Source organism: Malaya genurostris, chromosome 2, assembly GCF_030247185.1.
Source record: "Malaya genurostris strain Urasoe2022 chromosome 2, Malgen_1.1, whole genome shotgun sequence".
NCBI classification, from domain to species: Eukaryota; Metazoa; Arthropoda; class Insecta; order Diptera; family Culicidae; genus Malaya; species Malaya genurostris.
Window position 1 is genome coordinate 189,501,934 of NC_080571.1, and position 22,039 is coordinate 189,523,972.

A 22,039-nucleotide genomic window follows, 5' to 3' on the forward strand; every position below is an offset into this window, starting at 1 on the left:
CATTCCAGGTTCTTCTGAATAATGCACTTTCAGAAAGATTGTATGGTGTACCCCAAGGAAGTATCCTAGGTCCGATATTACACAACATTTTTTACGTCAGATATCGCACCTCTTCCGGGTGGTGGTGTTCTGTCACAATTTGCTGATGATACTGCCGTTCTTTACAAAGGTCGTGTCATTAATGCTCTGAAGAATAAACTACAGACAGGTCTGGACGCTCTAACTGAATATTTTACAAGCTGGAAAATTGTGATCAATGCAGCAAAATCTCAGGGCATCTTGTTTCCACATTCAAGATCTCCAAAACTTGTTCCATCAGACGAATGCCGAATACGATTCGGTGATGAGGTCATCCAATGGTCCGACTTATCTATCTAGGCCTCACCTTTGACAGACATCTGATATTCAGGTCACATGTTGAAAAAATCGTTCAAAAATGCAGCATACTCATTAGGTCTCTGTATCCGCTCATTTGTAGAACATCTAAACTGTGCCTGAAGAACCAGATGGCTGTCTATAAACAAATCATCTACCCCGCAATTGAATACGCAGTACCTGTTTGGCGGGGCTGTGCACGAACACATTCAAAGTAAGATCTCAAAGATGACTCTAAATCTACCCCTGTAGACAAGGACTACTGGAGTACATGAGATGGCCTCCCTGGATATACTAGAACAAAAATTCGAACAATACAGCACGAAGTTTGAAGAGAGGTGCTCAATCTCTGTAATACAAATAATTCAAAATTTGCACGTATTAGGTTAGGGATAGTTATAAGTAGGTAGATATTTGATTATTAATTAAAATAAATATTATGATTAAACATTTGTATGTAAAATAAGAGCTACTCTTATCATTTAAATCTTATTTAATCATAATATTCCCAAGAGAGTGTTGAATATAAATGTATGCCTAGATTCTTAAAATCGTTGGCTTTTTCGATCACTGTCGAGCCCACTGGATTTGCATGCTTTTGTAGTTTTTTTTTTCGTGGGGAATGAGACACCATGTATTTTGTTTTTGATAGATTCAAAGAAAGTAAATTCGCATTGAAGTAATTCGATAAGATTTGAAGGTCGTATTGAATGAACGAGATAACTGTATGTACGTCATTACACGGATAAAAAAGCGTAGTATCGTAAGCAAAAAGCCTTGGTATACCTTTCAATTTCAAATTTTCAATATCGTTGATAAAAAGTAAAAATAGTAAGGGTCCAATGTTACTGCCCCCACATTGATTGGACGGTAGGAGCTACGAGCGTTGCCGAGAGATACAAACTGTTTCCTGTTCGACAGATAACTTTTAACAATGTCGTTAGCAACCCCCCTGATCCCATATTGATCTAGCATCTGTTACATAATCTTATGGTCCAGTGTATCAAACGCTTTTCTACGATCTAAGAACAACGCACCAACAACTTTCTTCGAGTCAATCTCATCAACAAGACGATTCACCAATTCAATAATAGCTGTGGTGGTGCTACATCCCGATCTAAACCCGTACTGGAATCTATACAGGACGTTGTTAGAGTTGAAAAAGTTAAGCATTCTGTTCACCAACAGCTTTTCCGGGACCTCATTGAATACTGACAAGGTGGAAATCGGACGGTAATTGCACGGATCATAAATATATCCGGACTTGAAAACAGGCACAACACGAAAATCTTTTAAACAGTCGGGATAAATACAAATGCTCAGAATTTTGTTGAAAAAATTGTGCCAAAATCCGTGCAAAAGACCATGGATTTCAAGAGTTTAACGGGAATATTATCATACCCATTACTTCTGCTAGCATCTAGTTCATGTATTATGGCAATAACTTCATTTGTGGAGGCCGGACGAATGAAAATTGAGTTTGTTACACATGTTACATTGTAGATCGGATTGATATTATTTGTGCTCGAAATTGCGTCTGCCAATGTTGTACCAATACTTGAAAAATATGCGTTCGCATACTTCTAAATCACTGGTTGTCTTTGTTCCATCAATAACGAGCTTAATTTGATCCTTAGGTTTAGTACGACCCATAATTGCATTAATATTGTTCCAAACCCTCGAATGACAAGTAGTGTTGAGTAGAATTTCGTAGAATAACTTTTTACTTTTTCTTTTTGCAATGTCTACTTTTTTACTAATGTGCTTCAGTAACCCTTGAAGGTTTAGATCGTCTGGGTTTTTCGAACCTTTTTGAGATAATTAGATTTCAATTGCAACAACTTCCAAAGGTTATATGACATCGAAGGACAATAATCTTTTTTGGTATTTATTTCTTTAGCATATCTCTTGGTACATTGAAACATCATTAAGTTATATGTTGGCATTACATTTGAAATAAATGTGTCAACATAATCAATAAGCGTTAAACTGTCGATAAATTGATTGAATAAACGATTCAGTTTATTATGATTGACTATTTTTTTGATAAGTACTTGCTTTTGTTTATTACCGTTCAGATTTATTGTAGATATAATCTGAAGATGATCGCTTAAGTTTGTGAAAATGGGGTCATTTCGCAAACGCATAACGTCATCAACCTTACAAATAAAATGATCAAGGATGTTCCCACTGGCTGGTCGAGTCGGGATAGTATTTGTACACAAAAAGCCAAAAGATTCTAGTAAACTGCTGTAACGTGAGACAAGGTTGTTGTTTGGCAAGTTCATAGGTATATTAGTATCTCCCATAATGTAACATGCTTTGTTATTTTTTGCATTTGAAAGCCATGTTTCCAACAGCTCAAGAAATCGACTCGAATCGAAAGCGGGAGGCCTATAAATGTTAATGATATTTGAGCTGTATCCGTTTTTGTTGATTTAACATGAATTGTATGTAGGCCATCGACAACCTCATTTTTCAGTAAATTTTGTTCTATTTTTTCACTGACGAACATTGTCAATCCTCCGTGTGAACTAGCCCTGCATGAAAAAATGGCAGAATAACCAGGAATCTTGGGAATTAAAGTATTGCCGTCTTTGAGCCAAGTTTCGCCAATGACGATTATATCAATAGTTGAACCTATTATTAATAACGAGTCGTATGAACATCAAAGGTTTAAAACACTTGTACTGTAAAACGTTGATGTAATACACAAAAATAAGATTAATAAATAGATATTCATGCAACAAAATGAAATCGTTCGTTTCACACGGAACTGGATGTCGAGATAAGGTTCTCCAACCAACATTAGTAAGAACAAACCAAGTATAAAACGTGAAACGCTCAGGTCGTGCTCTCATTTGGACTTCGGTCGTCAAGAGGAGCAGTCGGCAGTGAAAGCAGACCTTTGGCGTTGTACAAAACCTCAAACATTATGCAAAATCAGTCCGTATAATGACTTTGAATGTTATCTGAAGAATTACAAAGATTGCTACGGTAATTATAATCATCAGTATAGTGCAAATCTAGGATTATTTGATTTGTGCAATTTTTTCAGTGCAAAATTCGCAACAATGATTAATATTGTTTATATTTAAACAAAATACAAAACTTGCTACCGCGGAAGAAGCAGGAGACTCCAAAGGAACACACATCAGTGTCGTCGCCCCCACGGACGACAAGGTCAGCCTGGAAATAGATGACGGAAGTCAGTGGTATCTATCGGAATTCGAACTCAACTCGCCACTCTCCATTATTTTATCATAAAGAACTGTACTGGTTATTTCGCAATATTTAATTGTTTGTCAGAACATCAATGTAATGCAACTAATCTATACTTTAGTTTAGGCGTAATGTTTCAAATTCTAGTAGTGAAAAATGGGAAAGCTTGCACAATTCACGCAATCGATCAACTAATTGATAGGATAGAGTATCAGTTTTATTTGTATTCATGACATCCAGTTTTGTCTGGCATTACAGACCCGTGCCTTTTTCACTTCTCGGAAATAGCGTGACCGATTTTGATAAATTGAGGTTCAAATGAATGGTCTGCCCTTTCCAAATCTTATACGGATCCGACTTTCGGAATTACGGGATAGAGTGTTGAACATACAGCAGTTATACAGAGCAGTGGTATAAAACACGGAAAAATATTTCAAAATTGGGCTCATTCAGCTTCAATCAATAGGCCTTGTCAGTTGACGGCCAAACGTATCCATTTCGACAAAACCAGTCCCGGCCTTGGGCTACAGAAATAGTGGTACCAAAACATGTTTTATGCAGCAGGTTAAGAAATAATACCCTGTTTAGTTTGAATTTCATATGCAAAAGTAACAGAAGTGCAGAATTTCCAATTAAAAGTATGAGAAATGTATTATTATACCATAAGGTGCAAAAAACAAGTTTTTATTGTATCAATACACAACAACCTATACGTTTTATTGTTAAATGGAGTTTCTCATTTTATTTACGATTAACCACACCTAATTCACCACTGTACATTGGAAAATATTCATGATGTTATATATACAATTTCAATTACACTTTACAAAATTAATTGTTCTTGTATAATATTTATTATTCAGGATTATCAATAACGTTATTTTGAAAAACGATGGTTTATGAACTGTGGTCAAGTCAAAACATGTGAAAATCTGTATGATGGTTGTAACGAGTGGAAGATGAGTTTATAAAAGTATTGACGGCTTTCTCAGTTCCAAATCACTAGGGAAACGATTTAATTCTTAAATCACCCGACGTTTCGGCCGTTTTTGATGGACTTTTTCAAGGGAAACTGTGAAGTTGTGTTTTTTTATTGTTGTCAAAAAGAAGGTACAAAAAGTTACATAAATACAAATAGCTACAAACATATTTTAAACTCACTTTAGTCAATTCGTTTTTGTCGAATACGTTGATTGCCAACGGTAAGAAGTTCAACAATTTTAAACGGATTTAATTGCTTCGCGGATATTTGCATTTGGTAGTCGATAACAGTCACAGACTCTCTGGGTGTACACTTGCTTCACAACGGTCAGTAGAAATTTGGTGAACAAACTGGTGTTGCTTGTGTGCTTAGTGAGACACGTGATCCACAATCATTTTGCTCTCTGTTGTGACTCTTTTTCGGCGACTAGTGGTAGCTTTAATTGTGTGTAAAATGCCTGCGTAGATAGTGTTGAGTCTGTCTACATCGGTACGATGATTGATGGTATTAGCTGTGTTTGTAATATGGCACATCTCTAGTATGGGTAAAGATGACGATCGGTAGCTTCTGTCGATGATTTTGTCTTGTGCTGTATTAAACGTGTGATTGTATTGAATCATATGTTGGATCAGGGCAGTTTTTTCCAAGACTGTTCATCTGTTCATCGTTTCTGTTTCTACCAGCGTCTCTCAGTTTGTAGTACTGATTTATGTTGCTGTTGTTTTCAGTTTTTTTTATTCAATAATATATATTAAGGCACACTGCGTTAAGCTATAAGATGCCGAGGGCATTAATTTTTTACTTAAAATTAGGGTAATTTCTTCTATTTTGTGATGTGTTTTCGAGGAGATCAGATTTGAAGGATGTAGTCTCCAACTAGTCATCGGCAGCGTCTGGTCGGTTGGAAATTGTACGCTGAATTATCCTGGTGACGTTGGTACGCATCGATGGTTTTCGTATTCTTTCGTGTGGGTCCGCGGGAAACACCCCCGGGCAGCGAGATCCCGGCGGGTGGCCCGCGCGTTGATCATCAACTGAAAGGAGTGAAACAGAGAGAAATAAATGTTGTTGGAAAAAGGGGTAAGAAAGTGAAATTACTTAGCTCAGCGAAAAGATCTAATTAGTTCACGTCGAGATAGTGAAGAGACGAAAGAAGGGGGAGCAAAACAAAATTAGTGTCAGCACAAAGATCCTGTTAGTTCCGAAGAAGATGGTGAACAGATGTTGGATGAGGAGTTGCGAGCGGATGTTAAGATCGAGGTTGAACTGAAATATCATCGGGGGATAAGAGAAGACTTTTTAAGGAATACTAGTTCTTTTTGCAAAAAAGCAAGGACTCGTTTTGCTTTTATTTCATTGGCTTAAACATCCACGTGGAATGGGAAAAGGTTTCTGAGAGAACACAGATCAGACTTGTACGATGATGATTTTTATGAACTGGTATAAGAGTGACATATAGGGAAGGTCTCGATGAGCCAACACGTCTCGTACTGGAACCCCGGGTGATATACCTCGGACCCGAAGGGAGTCCATTAGCTGCGATCTGGCGCCACAATACTCGGTACATGCCCAGACAATATGTTCGATGTCGTGATAACCCTTACCGCAAGTGCAGAGACCGCTCTCCACGAGGCCGATACGCCGGAGGTGTGCATTCAAGATGTGATGATTAGACATGAGCAGGGACATCACACGAATGAAATCACAATCCACATTCATCCCTCTGAACCAAGGTTTCGTCGATACCTTCGGGATAATGGAGTGTAACCATCGTCCCAGTTCCCCATTACTCCATGAAGTTTGCCAACTTTCGAGAGTCCTTCGACGAGATATACTGAAAAATTCGTTGAAGCAAATTGGTCTTTCGTAAATTTCACAATTTAATGCGCCCGCCTTGGCCAATGAATCTGCCTTATCGTTGCCCGGAATAGAACAATACGAAGGGACCCAGATTAAGGAAATTTTATAAGACCGTCGAGATAAAGCTCTCAAGTGTTCCCGTATTTTCCCCAGGAAATATGGGGGATGCTTTTCTGGCTTCATTGACCGGAGAGCCTCTATTGAACTTAGACTATCCGTAACAATGAAGTAATGGTCTTCAGGCGAGGTTTCAATGATCCCAAGGGTATACTGAATAGCAGCTAATTCTGCGACGTAAACTGAAGCCGGATCACTGAGTTTGTATGAAGCGGTGATGTTCTGATTGAAGATACCGAAGCCATGTTGAAGAGCCCATGTTGACAAGTTGTCGAGGGTATCTTGCAATGGTCCTTGGAGATCGGCAGCTTTGGGTCCTATAATAGTCACAACGCTGTCGTCGGCAAGTTGTCTTAGCGTGCAAGATGTGTTGATACATTCATCGATATCATTTACGTATAAATTTTATAAAAGGGGGCTTAAGCATGAGCCCTGAGGAAGACCCATGTAACTGAATCGTACTGTCGACAAATCACCATGCGCGAAATACATGTGTTTCTCAGCCAATAGATTATACAAAAAGTTATTCAGAATTGGTGAAAGACCATGCTGATGCAGCTTCTTATATAAGATATTTATAGAAACCGAGTCAAAAGCCCCTTTGATGTCTATGAAAACTGATGCCATTTGTTCTTTACGAGCAAATGCCATTTGAATTTCTGTTGTGAGCAACGCATGACAATCGTTCGTTCCATTGCCTTTGCGGAAACCAAATTGTGTATCTGAAAGCAAGCCATTAGTCTCGACCCAATTGTCTAAACGAAAGAGAATCAGTTGTTCAAACAACTTCCGGATGCAGGAGAGTATAGAAATTGGCCGATACGAATTGTGATCGGAGGCTGGTTTCCCAGGTTTTTGAATGGCGATAACTCTCACTTGTCTCCAATCATGTGGTACAATATTACCCTCGAGGAACATGTTGAATATATTCAACAAGCGCCTTTTGGCAGAGTCAGGCAGATTTTTCAACAAGTTGAATTTAATTCTGTCTAGCCCCGGGGCTTTATTGTTACATGACAGAAGCGCAAGTGAGAGCTCTACCATCAAAAACGGTGTTTCGTTTGTATTCGATATCGCGACGCGGGAGATCTTCTGCTCCGGAACAGAATCGGGGCATACTTTTTTAGCGAATTCGAATATCCAGCTGTTAGAATATTCCTCGCTTTCGTTCGTCGTGTTTTGGTTACGCATTCGTCGAGCAGTGTTCCAAAGAGTGTTCATCTATGTTTACTTTGTTAATCCGTCAACAAACCGTCGCCGGTAACTTAGTTTCTTTGCTTTAACTAAGTTCTTCATTCGCTTGTCTAGCGCCGTGTAATTCCGATAATTATCAGATGTTCCGTTTTTTCTGAACTTTTTGAATGCTAGAGATCTTTCCGCGTTCAGAGATGAGCACTCTTTGTCCTACCACGGGTTGGGAGGACGGATGTTAGTTTTCGCGCCGGGTACACGTTTCGTCTGAGCTTGAATCGCGGAATCGAGAATCAAGCCAGCCAAAAACGTGTACTCTTCCTCCGGAGGAAGTTCTTGTGTTATTTCTAGTTTCTCAGATATCAAGATAGCGTAGCGTTTCCAATCAATATTTCGTGTGAGGTCATACGAAACATTGATTGTCTCCGATGGTCTTAATCCGCTGGCGATTAATATTACGATAGGCAGATGATCGCTACCGTGGGGATCAGGGATTGCCTCCCACTTGCAATCTAGTCGTAACGATAGCGATAAATCCAGCGCACTTGGTCTTGCTGGTGGTGGGGGAACCCGTGTCATTTCTCCCGAGTTCAGAATAGTCATATTGAAGCTATCGCAAATATCATAGATCGCGGTTGATCTGTTGTCATCATGAAGACAACCCCATCCCGTACCGTGAGAGTTGAAGTCTCCTAAAACTAACGTCGGCGCAGGAAGAAGTTGCATGATATCGCTGAGCCATTGGAACCCAACCGAGACTCTTGGGGGAATGTAAATGCAAAGGTCCTTGCCTTTGATTGTGATATGACATGCGACCACTTCAATACCTGGTATCGAGGGGAGGTTAATTCGATAGAAAGAATAGCACTTTTTAATCCCCAAAAGTACTCCTCCGTAGGGGTTATCTCGATCCAAGCGAATAATGTTAAAATCGTGGAAGTTGAGGGAAATATTTGAAGTCAACCAGGTTTCACAAAATGCAAACGCGTCTCATTTCACACTATTTATTAAAATTTTGAAGGAGTCAATTTTCGGGATAATACTTCTGCAATTCCACTGTAAGACAGTTATTGAATCCTCAACCCCGTTCGATGAGTTAGCCATCGAAGGATACAATCACTGAAAGAAGGGGCCATGTAGCAGTCAACTGCTTCAAAAATGTTCTAACTGTTGGCATAAATGTCATCATCATACTTTTAAGAGGATCAGTGATATTGAAGGTTCTGAAAATCCAGTCCACAATATCAGAGAATTTCAGTAGTCCAGCACTTGATTGATTCTCTAGTTGAATTTTGGGGGTACTGGGGGTTTTTGTTGTACCAGGAAGTGATGGAAATTCTTGGTCAGATCTTTAGTTTGCCAGACCAGGAGCCTTTCGCTTCAGTTTCTGTGAAGCACTTCCCCGTGTTGTAACTTTGTTGATCCCCGCAGAGGACACCCTTGGGCCTTTACAAGGCAGTTTAGGAGATGAGGTTGGTTTTCTTTTCCTAGAACCGCTAGGCATAGCAAAGGATGTTCCCTCTTGCGGGTCATCGGAGTCAATCTCGTCAGAAGGCAAACAATCATAAAGGTTTACCGATTCGACAGGTGGCATGGCATTTCTGCGAAAGTGCGCTTGGAACGTTCCTTAAGAGATCGCTTCAATTTTTCCCCGCGCAGTTTGTACGTGGGACATGAACTCAATTCATGTGGATTTTCCCCACAGTAAAGACACTTTTCAGCTTTTTCACCGCAGGAATTATCCACATGGTCCCCCCACATTTAATGCATCTCTGTTTATTGCCGCAATAGGTGGCTGTATGGCCTAACTGCTTGCAGTTAGTGCAATTCATCACCCGCAGCACAAAAAGTCGAACCGGTAAGCGAACTCTGTCCAGAAGGATGAAATTAGGAAGAACAGATCCAGCAAAAGTCACCCGAAACGAGCCTGATGGAGAATATGTTTTTGTATTATCCTCTGCAATTTTGATTGAACTCAATTGCTTGCAGTCCAATATTTTTACCTTCTGAAGTGTAGGGTCCCTGAAACAACCAACCCCATGCTTCAGAAGGTCTTCGCAATTCAGGCTCGCTTCCGTGACCACGCCATCAATTTCTACTTCTCGCGCTGGTATGTAGACTCGATAGCTCCGTGTCGTACTTAGAGAAGGAATATGTGGTAGTGATCTATAGGTAAAATCTAGGTTGTTGTTTATGCTGGAGCTGTTGCTTGATGGAGTGTCAGTTGCGAGTCATAAGCCTGTTTATTAGTGATGTTGGATAGTTGTTGGTGCGAAGATGATTGAAGATTACATTGCGCTGGAAATTATGGTCTTGATTCGTGGAAAGACTGGTCACTCTTTTTATAAAGTTTACAGCGACGTTTATTTTCATTGATAGCGGATGAAACGAGAGAAAATTAAGAAGTCGGTTCGATGAGATGGGTTTGGCACATTGTTTGATCTGATTGTCGCGTTACTATCGTGTCTAAAAATGGTAGTTTGTTGTTTGATTCTTCCTCCTTGGTGAATTGTAAATGTGGATTGTATGACTTGAACATATCGAGTATATATTGTACTTGGTCCTTGGGAATAGCCATGAACAAATCGTCGACGTATTTACGTATCACGGGAATGTCAAACGAAAGTTGTCTGGTTGCTGTTTTCAGAAGGTTTTCCATGACGATATCGGCTAATATGGGTGATAGGGGGCTGCCCATTGCAGTACCAAAAACTTGAACATAGTGTTTTCTTGAAAGCGAAAATAGCTGCTTTTTACACAAAATTCGACCAGTTCGAGAAAAAAGGTCTAAGTTTATGTTGGTGTGGTTTTTAATATCATTCCAATTCATTATGATATCATGTGTGATTTGTTCTATCGGTATATTTGTGAACAATAAGACTACATCGAAGGAGACCAGAATATAGTTTGGCGGTAAGGTAATTTGATTAATGTAGTTTACGAATTGGAAGCTGTCAGAGATATTGTACTCACTCTTCACTGATTTCTGTAGAATGTTGGCTAGGTATGTTGATAGTTGGTAGGTCGGCTCCGTGATGTTTGGAACGACCGGTCTGAGTGGCAGATTAGGTTTTTATTCTTTCTACTACTTTCTAAATTTTTTCACTTCTGCTTTTTCTATTACCTTCGAAAGTGTGGGAGATTCCACTGCTCCCACACACAAAATATGACTACTAATGGCGATGGAGATGGTCCAGAGGAGGATTCCTCGTATGTGGGTGAAGAAGTAGAGCATTTAGACTCTGAATACGAGATGTCACCACTGGATGATTCCGTTCCCTCCTCTGAGAAACCAACTCCTCGTCGTAAAGTTTATCAGGACGATGGCTCGGGGGGTCCGTGGGTGGTATACTTCCGGCCCATATTAAAATCTCTTCGAGTTATGAATATTGCTGACAAAGCAATACTCGGCAATAAAATCTATGGACAAAGTGTCGCCAAACAAGTTGCGCGTCGTCGTGTCCGACCTGAAGCAAGCAAATCAGATTGCTGCTAGTGAGCTTTTCACGAGGGAGTACCGCGTGTACATCCCGTCTCGTGTTGTGGAGATCGACGGTGTGGTCCGTGATGAGAGCCTGATAATCGAAGATCTGATGAAGGACGGAGTAGGTCGTTTCAAAAACCCCGACCTGCAGTCAGTGAAAATACTGGAATGCAAACAATTGCACTCCAAATCGATAGACGGTGAATTCTACCCATCAGACTCATTTCGCGTGACCTTCGCCAGATCTGCGCTCCCAAATAATTTGGTAGTGGGAGGGGTTCGTCTACCTGTACGCATGTATGTACCACGGGCGATGCACTGTTCCAATTCCAAACAGTTTGGACATACGGCCACCTTCTGTTAGGCTGTATTGCTGACAAAGCAATACTCGGCAATAAAATCTATGGACAAAGTGTCGCCAAACAAGTTGCGCGTCGTCGTGTCCGACCTGAAGCAAGCAAATCAGATTGCTGCTAGTGAGCTTTTCACGAGGGAGTACCGCGTGTACATCCCGTCTCGTGTTGTGGAGATCGACGGTGTGGTCCGTGATGAGAGCCTGATAATCGAAGATCTGATGAAGGACGGAGTAGGTCGTTTCAAAAACCCCGACCTGCAGTCAGTGAAAATACTGGAATGCAAACAATTGCACTCCAAATCGATAGACGGTGAATTCTACCCATCAGACTCATTTCGCGTGACCTTCGCCAGATCTGCGCTCCCAAATAATTTGGTAGTGGGAGGGGTTCGTCTACCTGTACGCATGTATGTACCACGGGCGATGCACTGTTCCAATTCCAAACAGTTGGACGATTCTTGCAGGACGATTCTTGCAGGAAGATTGATGAAAAACTGTGGCGGAAGTCTTCATGATCTCTCGGTGTGCCTAACGTACATACAGTGGGAAGAAAAACTAAAGGTCTCCATGAAGCAGCGTTCGAAGCTGTCTTACGCGGAAATATTAAAAAGAACGGCTTCATCGCACCCTGAGAACCCGTTTTTTCTCTTGCCAGTTGATGAAGGTAGCTCTGACGACCCCGGTGAAGGAACATCTTACCCATTGCCTGGAGGAAGCAGGAAAAGACCAAACTCGGTCTGACCCAAGCTTCCTCGTAAAGGCGTTAGACTGTCTTCGTCGCAGAATAATCAAAAAGAAACGAAAGTGCTGACTCTGAACTGAAGCAAATTCCACCAGGTTTGGTAAACTATAATAAGGAGTATCCAGCACTTCCAGGGACATCAAAACACCCTAATAACCCCAAATCACAGCAAGAAAATCAGACAAAATCTGGATTGCAGAGATTCTCTGATATCGTGTACTGGATACTAACAGCCTTCAATATTACGGATCCAGTGGTCCATCGGAGACAATAAATGTTTCGTATGATCTCACGCGCGAAAACTAACATTCGTTCTCCCAACCCGTGGTGGAACAAAGATTGCTCAGAGCTGAGAGAGAAAAAAGCATCAACTTTCATCGCGTTTAGAACCAACGGAACACCTGAAATTACCAGAAATACGCGGCGTTAGAACTCAAAATGAAAAGTTTGATTAAAACTAAGAAACTCGGTTATTTGCGACGGTTTGTTGACGGATTAACGAGAGAAACAGCAATGAGCACTCTTTGGAATACGGCACGACGCATGCGCAATCGTAATCACGCGAACGAAAGTGAGGAATATTCAAATCTCTGGATATACGAATTCGCCAAGAAGGTATGCCCTGATTCCGTCCCACAACAGAAGGTATACCAAGTCCCAACATCGAGCTCGAACGAAACACCGTTTTCAATGATGGAGTTTTCACTTGCACTTTTATCATGTCATAATAAAGCCCCAGGGTTAGACATTGATTGCTTTCAGATACACGATTTGGTTTTCGCATGGGCAAAGGAACGAACGATTGTCTAGCGTTGCTCTCAACAGAAATTGAAATGGCATTTGCTCGTAAAGAACAAATGACATCAGTTTTCCTCGACGTCAAGGGGGCATTTGATTCAGTTTCCATTGATATTCTATCTAAGAAGTTGCATCAGCATGGTCTATCACCTGTTTTAAACAACTTTTTATCTAATCTATTGTCTGAGAAACACATGCATTTCGAGCATGGTGATTTAACAACATTAAGATTTAGTTACATGGGTCTTCCTCAGGGCTCATGTTTAAGCCCCCACCTATAAAATTTTTACGTAAACAACATCGATGAATGTATCAACACATCTTGCACGCTAAGACAACTTACCGACGACAGCGTTGTGTCCATTATAGGACCCAAAGCGGGCGATCTGCAAGGGCCGTTACAAGATACTCTTGCCAACTTATCAACATGGGCTCTTTAACTGGGTATCGAATTCTCTACGGAGAAAACTGAGCTAGTTTTCGATGAAGCGAGAACCAGCCCAATTACAGCTTCAACTAAGAGGTGAAACCATAGCTCATGTCTTCACATTCAAATATCTCGGGGTCTGGTTCGACTCCAAAGGCCCATGGGGATGTCACATTAGGTTTTTTAAAACAAAAATGCCAGCAGAGACTTAACTTCCTTCGTACAATAACCGGATCATGGTGGGGTGCCCTTCCAGGAGACCTGATCAGGTTGTACCAAACAACGATATTGTCCGTTATGGAATATGGATGCTTCTGTCTCCGATCTGCCGCGAACACCCATTTCATTAAGCTGGAAAGAATTCAGTATCGTTGTTTGTGCATTGCTTTGGGGTGCATGCAATCGACTCATACAATGAGTCTTGAAGTGCTGGCGGGCCTCTTACCGTTGAAAAACTGGTTCTGGGATCTCTCATATCGTCTGCTCATCCGATGCGACATCTTGAATCCAATGGTGATTGAAAAATTCGAAAGGCTTGTCGAGCTTAATTCTCAAACCCGTTTTATGTCCTTGTATTTTGATTACATGGCTCAGAATATAAATCCTTCTTCGTTTGTTTCTAACCGTGTTCAACTCTACTTCTAATCCTGCTGTATTTTTCGATACTTCCATGAAAGAAGAGATTCGTGGAAATCCGGATCCCATACACCCTCAAGTGATCCCAAAATTGTTTCACAATAAATTTAGATCAGTCAACTGTGAGAAGATGGTCTACACTGACGGATCAAAACTCGATGGGTCCACTGGCTTCGGTATATTCAATGAAAACTTCACCGCTTTCTTTAAACTCAATGATCCGGCTTCAGTTTACGTCGCAGAGCTAGCTGCAATTCAGTATACCCTTGAGATCATTGACACTCTACCCACAGATCACTACTTCATTGTAACGGATAGTCTCAGCTCGATTGAGGCTCTCCGTTCAGTGAACCCTGGAAAGCACTCACCGTATTTCCTGGGGAAAATACGGGAAGAATTGAGTGCTCTATCTGAAAAATCATACCAGATTACCCCTTCACATTGTTCCATACGGGGCAATGAGAGTGCGGACTCGTTAGCCAAGGTGGGCGCACTAGAAGGTGACATTTATGAAATACTAATTTGCTTCAATGAATTTTTCAGTTGTTGTCAGAAAACTTTAGTCAGCTGCCAATATACTTGGAATAGTGGAACTCTGGGACGATGGTTACATTCAAAAATTCCACAGGTATCAACGAAAGCTTGGTTCCGGGGGTTAGACGTGAGCCGAGACTTTATTCGTGTAATATCAAGGCTTATGTCTAATCATTATATGTTCAGCGCGCATCTTTGTCGTGTGGGGCTCGCCGAGAGTGGTGTCTGCGTTTGCGGTGAGGGTTATCATGACATCGAGCATGTTGTTTGGATGTGTGTCGAGTATTGTGATGCCAGGTCCCAACTCATAGGTTCTCTTCGGGCCCGAGGTATACCACCCTTCATACCAGTCCGCGACATCTTGGCAACGCGGAATCTTCCTTATATGACTCTCATCTACAACTTCTTGAAAACTATTAGGTGTACAACTTAGCTTACTTACAGATGTATTATTAAAAGTATTTTCCGTCGTTAGCGACAACTTTCACCCATCTTTCCGGAAATTTTCGAATCCCGGCTCGAAAAAAGGAGTCCTTTTTTGACGCTATCCATGAAGCAATTCATTTTTCCAACTTTTCGAAAGATTGAAAATATTGATCTGCCAGGCCGTGTGCCATCGAACGGAATAGCTGAAAGTCAGAAGGGGCGACATCTGGGGAATACGGCGGGTGGGGCATGACATCCCATTTCAGCGTTTCCAGGTACTTTTTGACCACTTATGCGACGTGAGGCCGAGCATTGTCGTGTTGGAGGATGACTTTGTCATGTCGCTCTTGATACTGTGGCCGCTTTCTTTTAGCGCGCGACTAAGGTGCATCAGTTGCGTTCGGTAGCGATCTCCTGTGATGGTTTCATCCGGTTTTAAGAGCTCGTAGTAAATTGTTATTCATATTTGAAGGTTTTTTCTCTTCCACCATCATGTTTTTCTTCGACATCGAAATCACAATTTTTAAAACTTTTAAACCACTCCCGACACGTTCTTTTACTCAGAGCAGCATCACCGTAAGTTTCTGAAAGCATTCGATGCGCTTCAGTTGCATTTTTTTTTCGAACTGTAAAAAGTAAAACTTCCCGCAAATGGCGAGAATTGCGCACATAAACAGACATTTTCGAGCGTGAATAATACGAAAACAAGAAAAAAAGGCATTATCTTCTATGTATTTTAACCAGCCTCAGCCGGTACAGCCATCTATCGGAAAACGGCGGAAGCAAAGTTGTACACATGATACCAATGCTCAAATTTAGTGCTCTCCCTATTTCTATCGCGTCTACAGCTCTATCGCACTCTTCTTTACGCTGCTGAAAGTATGGCCTGTATAAACGATGATTCGGAGCATGCACCTGCCTTGAACTGACTGAGTTGCTTGAAGCTACCCAAAATCGTCACACCAACAAAGCATCCCAATCCAGAATAATCTCTTCATTGCTACAAGCTGGAGAACATGAAGATTCATCGAACGCAAAGTGTGTCTAAAAGATGTATGCCACAAACAAATGATGTATTAAATTTCAATTCAATACTGTGTAGGTCTCACCCTCCCTAAGTCCCCTTACTATTTCTAGGGGAGTATGCCGCCCCGTAATACGGCATCCCTTTCTCTCTCCCTAACAACCAGACAATCGGCCACGTTAAGCTAAAGCAAATGAGCCCAATAAAAGCCCAATAAAATATTTGAAAAAAAATAGATTTTACCTACAGATCACTACCACATATTTCTTCTCTAAGTACGATAATAGCCAGCATTCTCAAAGCAGATTATCCTCAAGTCAAAATAACGCAAAAACCGATCAAAACCATGGCCCGCATTTGTCCTAGCACCAAATATCCAATAGACCCCATGCTTCAATCAAACGTTATTTACAGTATATCACGTGAAGACTGTAATATGTGCTATTACGGTATGACAAGAAATCAACTAAAAACAAGGCTCTATGGGCATAACAGCAACATAAATCAGTACCACAAACTGAGAGACGCTGGTAGAAACAGCAACGATGAACAGTCTTGGGCAAAAAAACTGCCCTGATCCTACATAAGATTTAACACAATCACACTGTTCAGCTCGGACCTAAATTCTCTCTACCAGTTACAAATATCACCGAAGTTTCATTATACCATATGCTAGCTGATATCGAATCCAAACTACGGCTTTCTCCAGATAGTACACTCCAGGATCGTAACAGATGTCAAATTGAAACACAAATTCAGAACTATATTTCTGAATCAAAATACAACCACCATCAAACCCCGCTTTATAATTTTTGTCAACACGCATCCACCACCACTACCAAGTTCTTAACTGAGAACCAAAACATCTTAATCCTCCAAGCTGATACAGGTAACCGTACCGTAATAATGTACAAAGACGAATACGACCCGAAGATAACGACATTGCTGGTGGACCCAACATACAAATTCGTATCAAAAGACCCCACACCATCGATTCAGAGACAGAATAATATGCTGATCACCAGATTACATAACTTAAAATTAATAGACTAAAAATCAACAATATCGATATGCCCCCGTATATATGGACAGCCCAAAGCTCATAAACCTAATCTGCCACTCAGACCGGTAGTTCCAAACATCACGGCGCCAACCTACCAACTATCGAAATACCTAGCCAACATTCTACAGAAATCAGTGAGTACAATATCTCTGACAGCTTCCAATTCTTAAACTACATTAATCAAATTACCTTACCGCTAAACTATATTCTGGTCTCCTTCGATGTGTTCACAAATATACCGATAGAACAAATCACACATGATATCATAATGAACTGGAATGATATTAAAAACCACACCAACATAAACTTAGACCTTTTTCTCGAACTGGTCGAATTTTGTGTAAAAAGCAGCTATTTTCGCTTTCAAGAAAACACTATGTTCAAGTTTTTGGTACTGCAATGGGCAGCCCCCTATCACCCATATTAGCCGATATCGTCATGGAAAACCTTCTGAAAACAGCAACCAGACAACTTCCGTTTGACATTCCCGTGATACGTAAATACGTCGACGATTTGTTCATGGCTATTCCCAAGGATCAAGTACAATATAAACTCGATATGTTCAATTCATACAATCCACATTTACAATTCACCAAGGAGGAAGAATCAAACAACAAACTACCATTTTTAGACACGATAGTAACGCGACAATCAGATCAAACAATGTGCCAAACCCATCTCATCGAACCGACTTCTTAATTTTCTCTCGTTTCATCCGCTATCAATGAAAATAAACGTCGCTGTAAACTTTATAAAAAGAGTGACCAGTCTTTCCACGAATCAAGACCATAATTTCCAGCGCAATGTAATCTTCAATCATCTTCGCACCAACAACTATCCAACATCACTAATAAACAGGCTTATGACTCGCAACTGACACTCCATCAAGCAACAGCTCCAGCATAAACAACAACCTAGATTTTACCTATAGATCACTACCACATATTCCTTCTCTAAGTACGACAATAGCCAGTATTCTCAAAGCAGATTATCCTCAAGTCAAAATAACGCAAAAACCGATCAAAACCATTCTTCCTAGCACCAAATATCCAATAGACCCCATGCTTCAATCAAACGTTATTTACAGTATATCATATGAAGACTGTAATATGTGCTATATCAATATGACAAGAAATCAACTAAAAGCAAGGCTCTTTGGGCATAACAGCAACATAAATCAGTACCACAAACTGAGAGATGCTGGTAGAAACAGCAACGATGAACAGATGAACAGTCTTTGGGAAAAAAATTCAGCACAATCACAGGTTTAATACAGCACAAGCCAAAATCATCGACAGAAGCTACCGATCGTCATCTTTACCCATACTAGAGATGTGCCATATTACAAACACAGCTAATACCATCAATCATCGTACCGATGTAGATGGATTCAACACTACCTACGCAGGCATTTTACATACAATCAAAGCTACCACTAGTCGCCGAAAAAGAGTCACAACAGAGAGCAAAATGATTGTGGATCACGTGTCTCACTAAGCACACGAGCAACACCAGTTTGTTCATCTACTGACCGTTGTGAAGCAAGTGTACACCCAGAGTGTCTGTGACTGTTAGCGACTACCAAATGCAAATATCCGCGAAGCAATTAAAGCCGTTTAAAATTGTTGAACTTCTTACCGTTGGCAATCAACGTACTCGACAAAAACGAATTGACTAAAGTGAGTTTAAAATATGTTTGTAGTCAATTGTATTTATGTAACTTTTTTGTATCTTCCAGTGCTGTAAAACTTCATTCAATTCAATTGGAACTGAATGTGGAACACATTGACGATCTCTCTAATGCAGTAAACTTCACTCTCTGACACACACAATGTTTGCTGACGGCCCGAACGGGCAGCATTCAATTCATCACTCGTTTCTCTTCAATCGAGGCTCAGTTTAACCACCACTTGAAATGACAAAATATCTCTTTCAATAGTGTGAGAGCGGCCTTCAAATGAGGTTCATGTAAACATTCGAATTGGTTCAAGATAATAGATGAAAGACAAATCAGATAGCTGAAATATCAATCACAGAATACACATAAATTAATTGTTTCCTCCTTTAGTTTTCATTTTTAATACTTTACTCCATTTATAATTCTATTCGTTCGAATTTGCTTACTAACAAGAGCGAAGGCATTGAAGCAGGTAGACTACTTGGCACTCGAAACTGAGCAAGCAAAACTTCAAATGACTAGGTACAATTAATCAACTGACGATGAATTCCGGGAGCTTCACTTGAAAATGGCAGCAAAAGTCAAATGAATTAGTAGGGATATGCTGACTGTCAGCGGTCATAAATTTCATTTTCATCTTATATTATTCGATTGAAAATGAAATTTTACCGCACTGGTATCTTCTTTTTGACAACAATAAAAACACAACTTTACAGTTTCCATTGAAAAAGTCCATCAAAAACGGCCGAAACGTCGGGTAATTTAAGAATTAAATCGTTTGCCTAGTGATTTGGGACTGAGAAAGCCGTCAATACTTATAAAAACATGTAAAAATCTGTAGTAAAATTTTGATATTTGATTTTTATTTATTCCAGTGCATCAGAGATATACTATTGCTAGGACACCGACAAGCGTTTGTATGGATTGATGAATGGCATTGGATGTCAATCGATGATGTCCGGAAATATGAGAGTGAAAAACAAAAAGAAGCGAATCGAAAAGTGCTACAATTCAATGAATTGACCTCCAATATGGATGATATTGACTGAACCTAATTTCTATTTTGTGCACACAAATTTTTACAGTAGGAAGCAACAATCAAATTGTAACATAATATGAGAACAATTATCAACAAAAAAGTATATTTAAGTAGAGCAACAACAGCTGTCTATTTGCAAGAAATATATTCAGTCAGTGATAATTCGTTTCCGTAATTAAATCCTATAAGATAAGACAACTCGTGCTACGATTATTAATTGGTCTCGGTTTGCATTTGGATATTATTATTTTATCTAGAGCAGTGATTCCCAAACTGATCCCTACAGCCCACTAGTGGGCATTAGCTCGATTTCAGTGGGTAGAAATTGTTAATAAGTGGGCAATGAGTCGATACTAATAAAATATTTCTGAGAAAGGTCCTGAGAAAAATGTATTCATGACAAGTTTATATAGATATGTGGGTAAAATATCATTGCAAAAAACAATTCCATTCCAATCTATCAGTTGGAAAAATTGATGTAATTATTAAATTCTCGTGAGATTTGTGAGAAAGAAACCGAAAGTAAGAAGATCAAAATTTACTTGTTGCTACCAGTGCGGTAAAATTTCATTTTCAATCGAATAATATAAGATGAAAATGAAATTTATGGCCGCTGACCGTCAGAATATCCCTACTAATTCATTTGACTTTTGCTGCCATTTTCAAGTAAAGCTCCCGGAATTCATCGTCAGTTGATTAATCGTACCTAGTCATTTGAAGTTTTGTTTGCTCAGTTTCAAGTGCCAAGTAGTCTACCTGCTTCAACGCTTTCGCTCTTGGTAGTAAGCAAATTTGAACGATTAGAATTATAAATGGAGTAAAGTATTAAAAATGAAAACTAAAGGAGGAAACAATTAATTTATGTGTATTCTGTGATTGATATTTCAGCTATCTGGTTTGTCTTTCATCTATTATCTTGAACCAATTCGAATGTTTACATGAACCTCATTTGAAGGCCGCTCTCACACTATTGAAAGAGATATTTTGACATTTCAAGAGATCAACTGACGGTGGTTAAACTGAGCCTTGATTGAAGAGAAACGAGTGATGAATTGAATGCTGCCCGTTCGGGCCGTCAGCAAACATTGTGTGTGTCCGAGAGTGAAGTTTACTGCATTAGAGAGATCGTCAATGTGTTCCACATTCAGTTTCAATTGAATTGAATGAATTTTTACAGCACTGGCTGCTACGACCAAGAATTGGTCAAATAAGAATGAGGGTAAATAGTTTCAACGTTTCATTAAACATTTATACCATGTCTATATTCCAAATTCAATTCATACAAAATACAGAAAAAAATCTGGTCCAGGTTCAGAATCCAGATGGTCAGAATGATTTTCAGAATTCGAGTCCAAAATCTTGTTCAAAATCCTGAGATCAGATATAAAATTTATATTCATGTTCGGAATTCAGGTCCAGAATCCTACTCCCCGGTTCAACATTTAGGTTCAGATCCAAAATTTCTGTCAGGAAGTCAGACCCAGAATCTAGGCCTGGGATCAGAACTCATGTCCAAAACACGCGCAAATCTATGTATTCCTGTCAGGAGTTCAGGTCTATAATCCATGTCCAAAATGGCGGCCTAGAATTCGGATCTCGATTTTCGCTCAAGAATCCAGTTCCATGTTCTGAAACTAGGTCCAGAATTCAAGTGAAGAGTCAAGCGGTTCAGGATCTAGTTACAGGTTCAAAAACTCTATCAGGAGCTGATCCAGGGTCAGAATTCTGGCTCAGAACCAAAGCCCAAGCCCAGGGCTGACATTGTACATCTCGAATCGAGTTTCTCGAAATGATTATTTCTGAAGTCGATTCGACTGATTTGTGGCATTACGTATCGCGTTTAACTTCTTGATCGAGATCTTAACAATGTGGTACTAGATTTCGACTGGCGCGGTTCGAATTGTCAAATAAAAATAAACAAACTGTAAGTAGCAGAAACTTTACGTCTGCTTAGCGGTTCAAATTGAACTGCCGAGTTTAGCACTAGGCAGTTCAATTTGAACTGCTCTGCACTGATGAGTCAAAGACGAAAGGTAAAAATAATATGAATTATTGTTTGGATATTTTCGATTACATTAATGCGGTT

General features: G+C 40.0%; 1 protein-coding gene across 2 annotated transcripts in view; it reads left to right on the forward strand.

Annotated features, from left to right (window-relative positions):
• The window catches only part of LOC131432811 (cytoplasmic phosphatidylinositol transfer protein 1), a 94,166-nt gene extending 73,801 nt beyond the window's left edge, over window positions 1-20,365 (forward strand). For both annotated transcript variants that reach the window (XM_058599337.1, XM_058599338.1), the window contains one exon: window positions 19,790-20,365. In XM_058599337.1, the coding sequence (XP_058455320.1) occupies window positions 19,790-19,963 (174 nt within the window). In that variant the 3' untranslated portion in view covers window positions 19,964-20,365. The remainder of the gene's footprint in view (window positions 1-19,789) is intronic.
• Window positions 20,366-22,039: the final 1,674 nt, after the last annotated feature.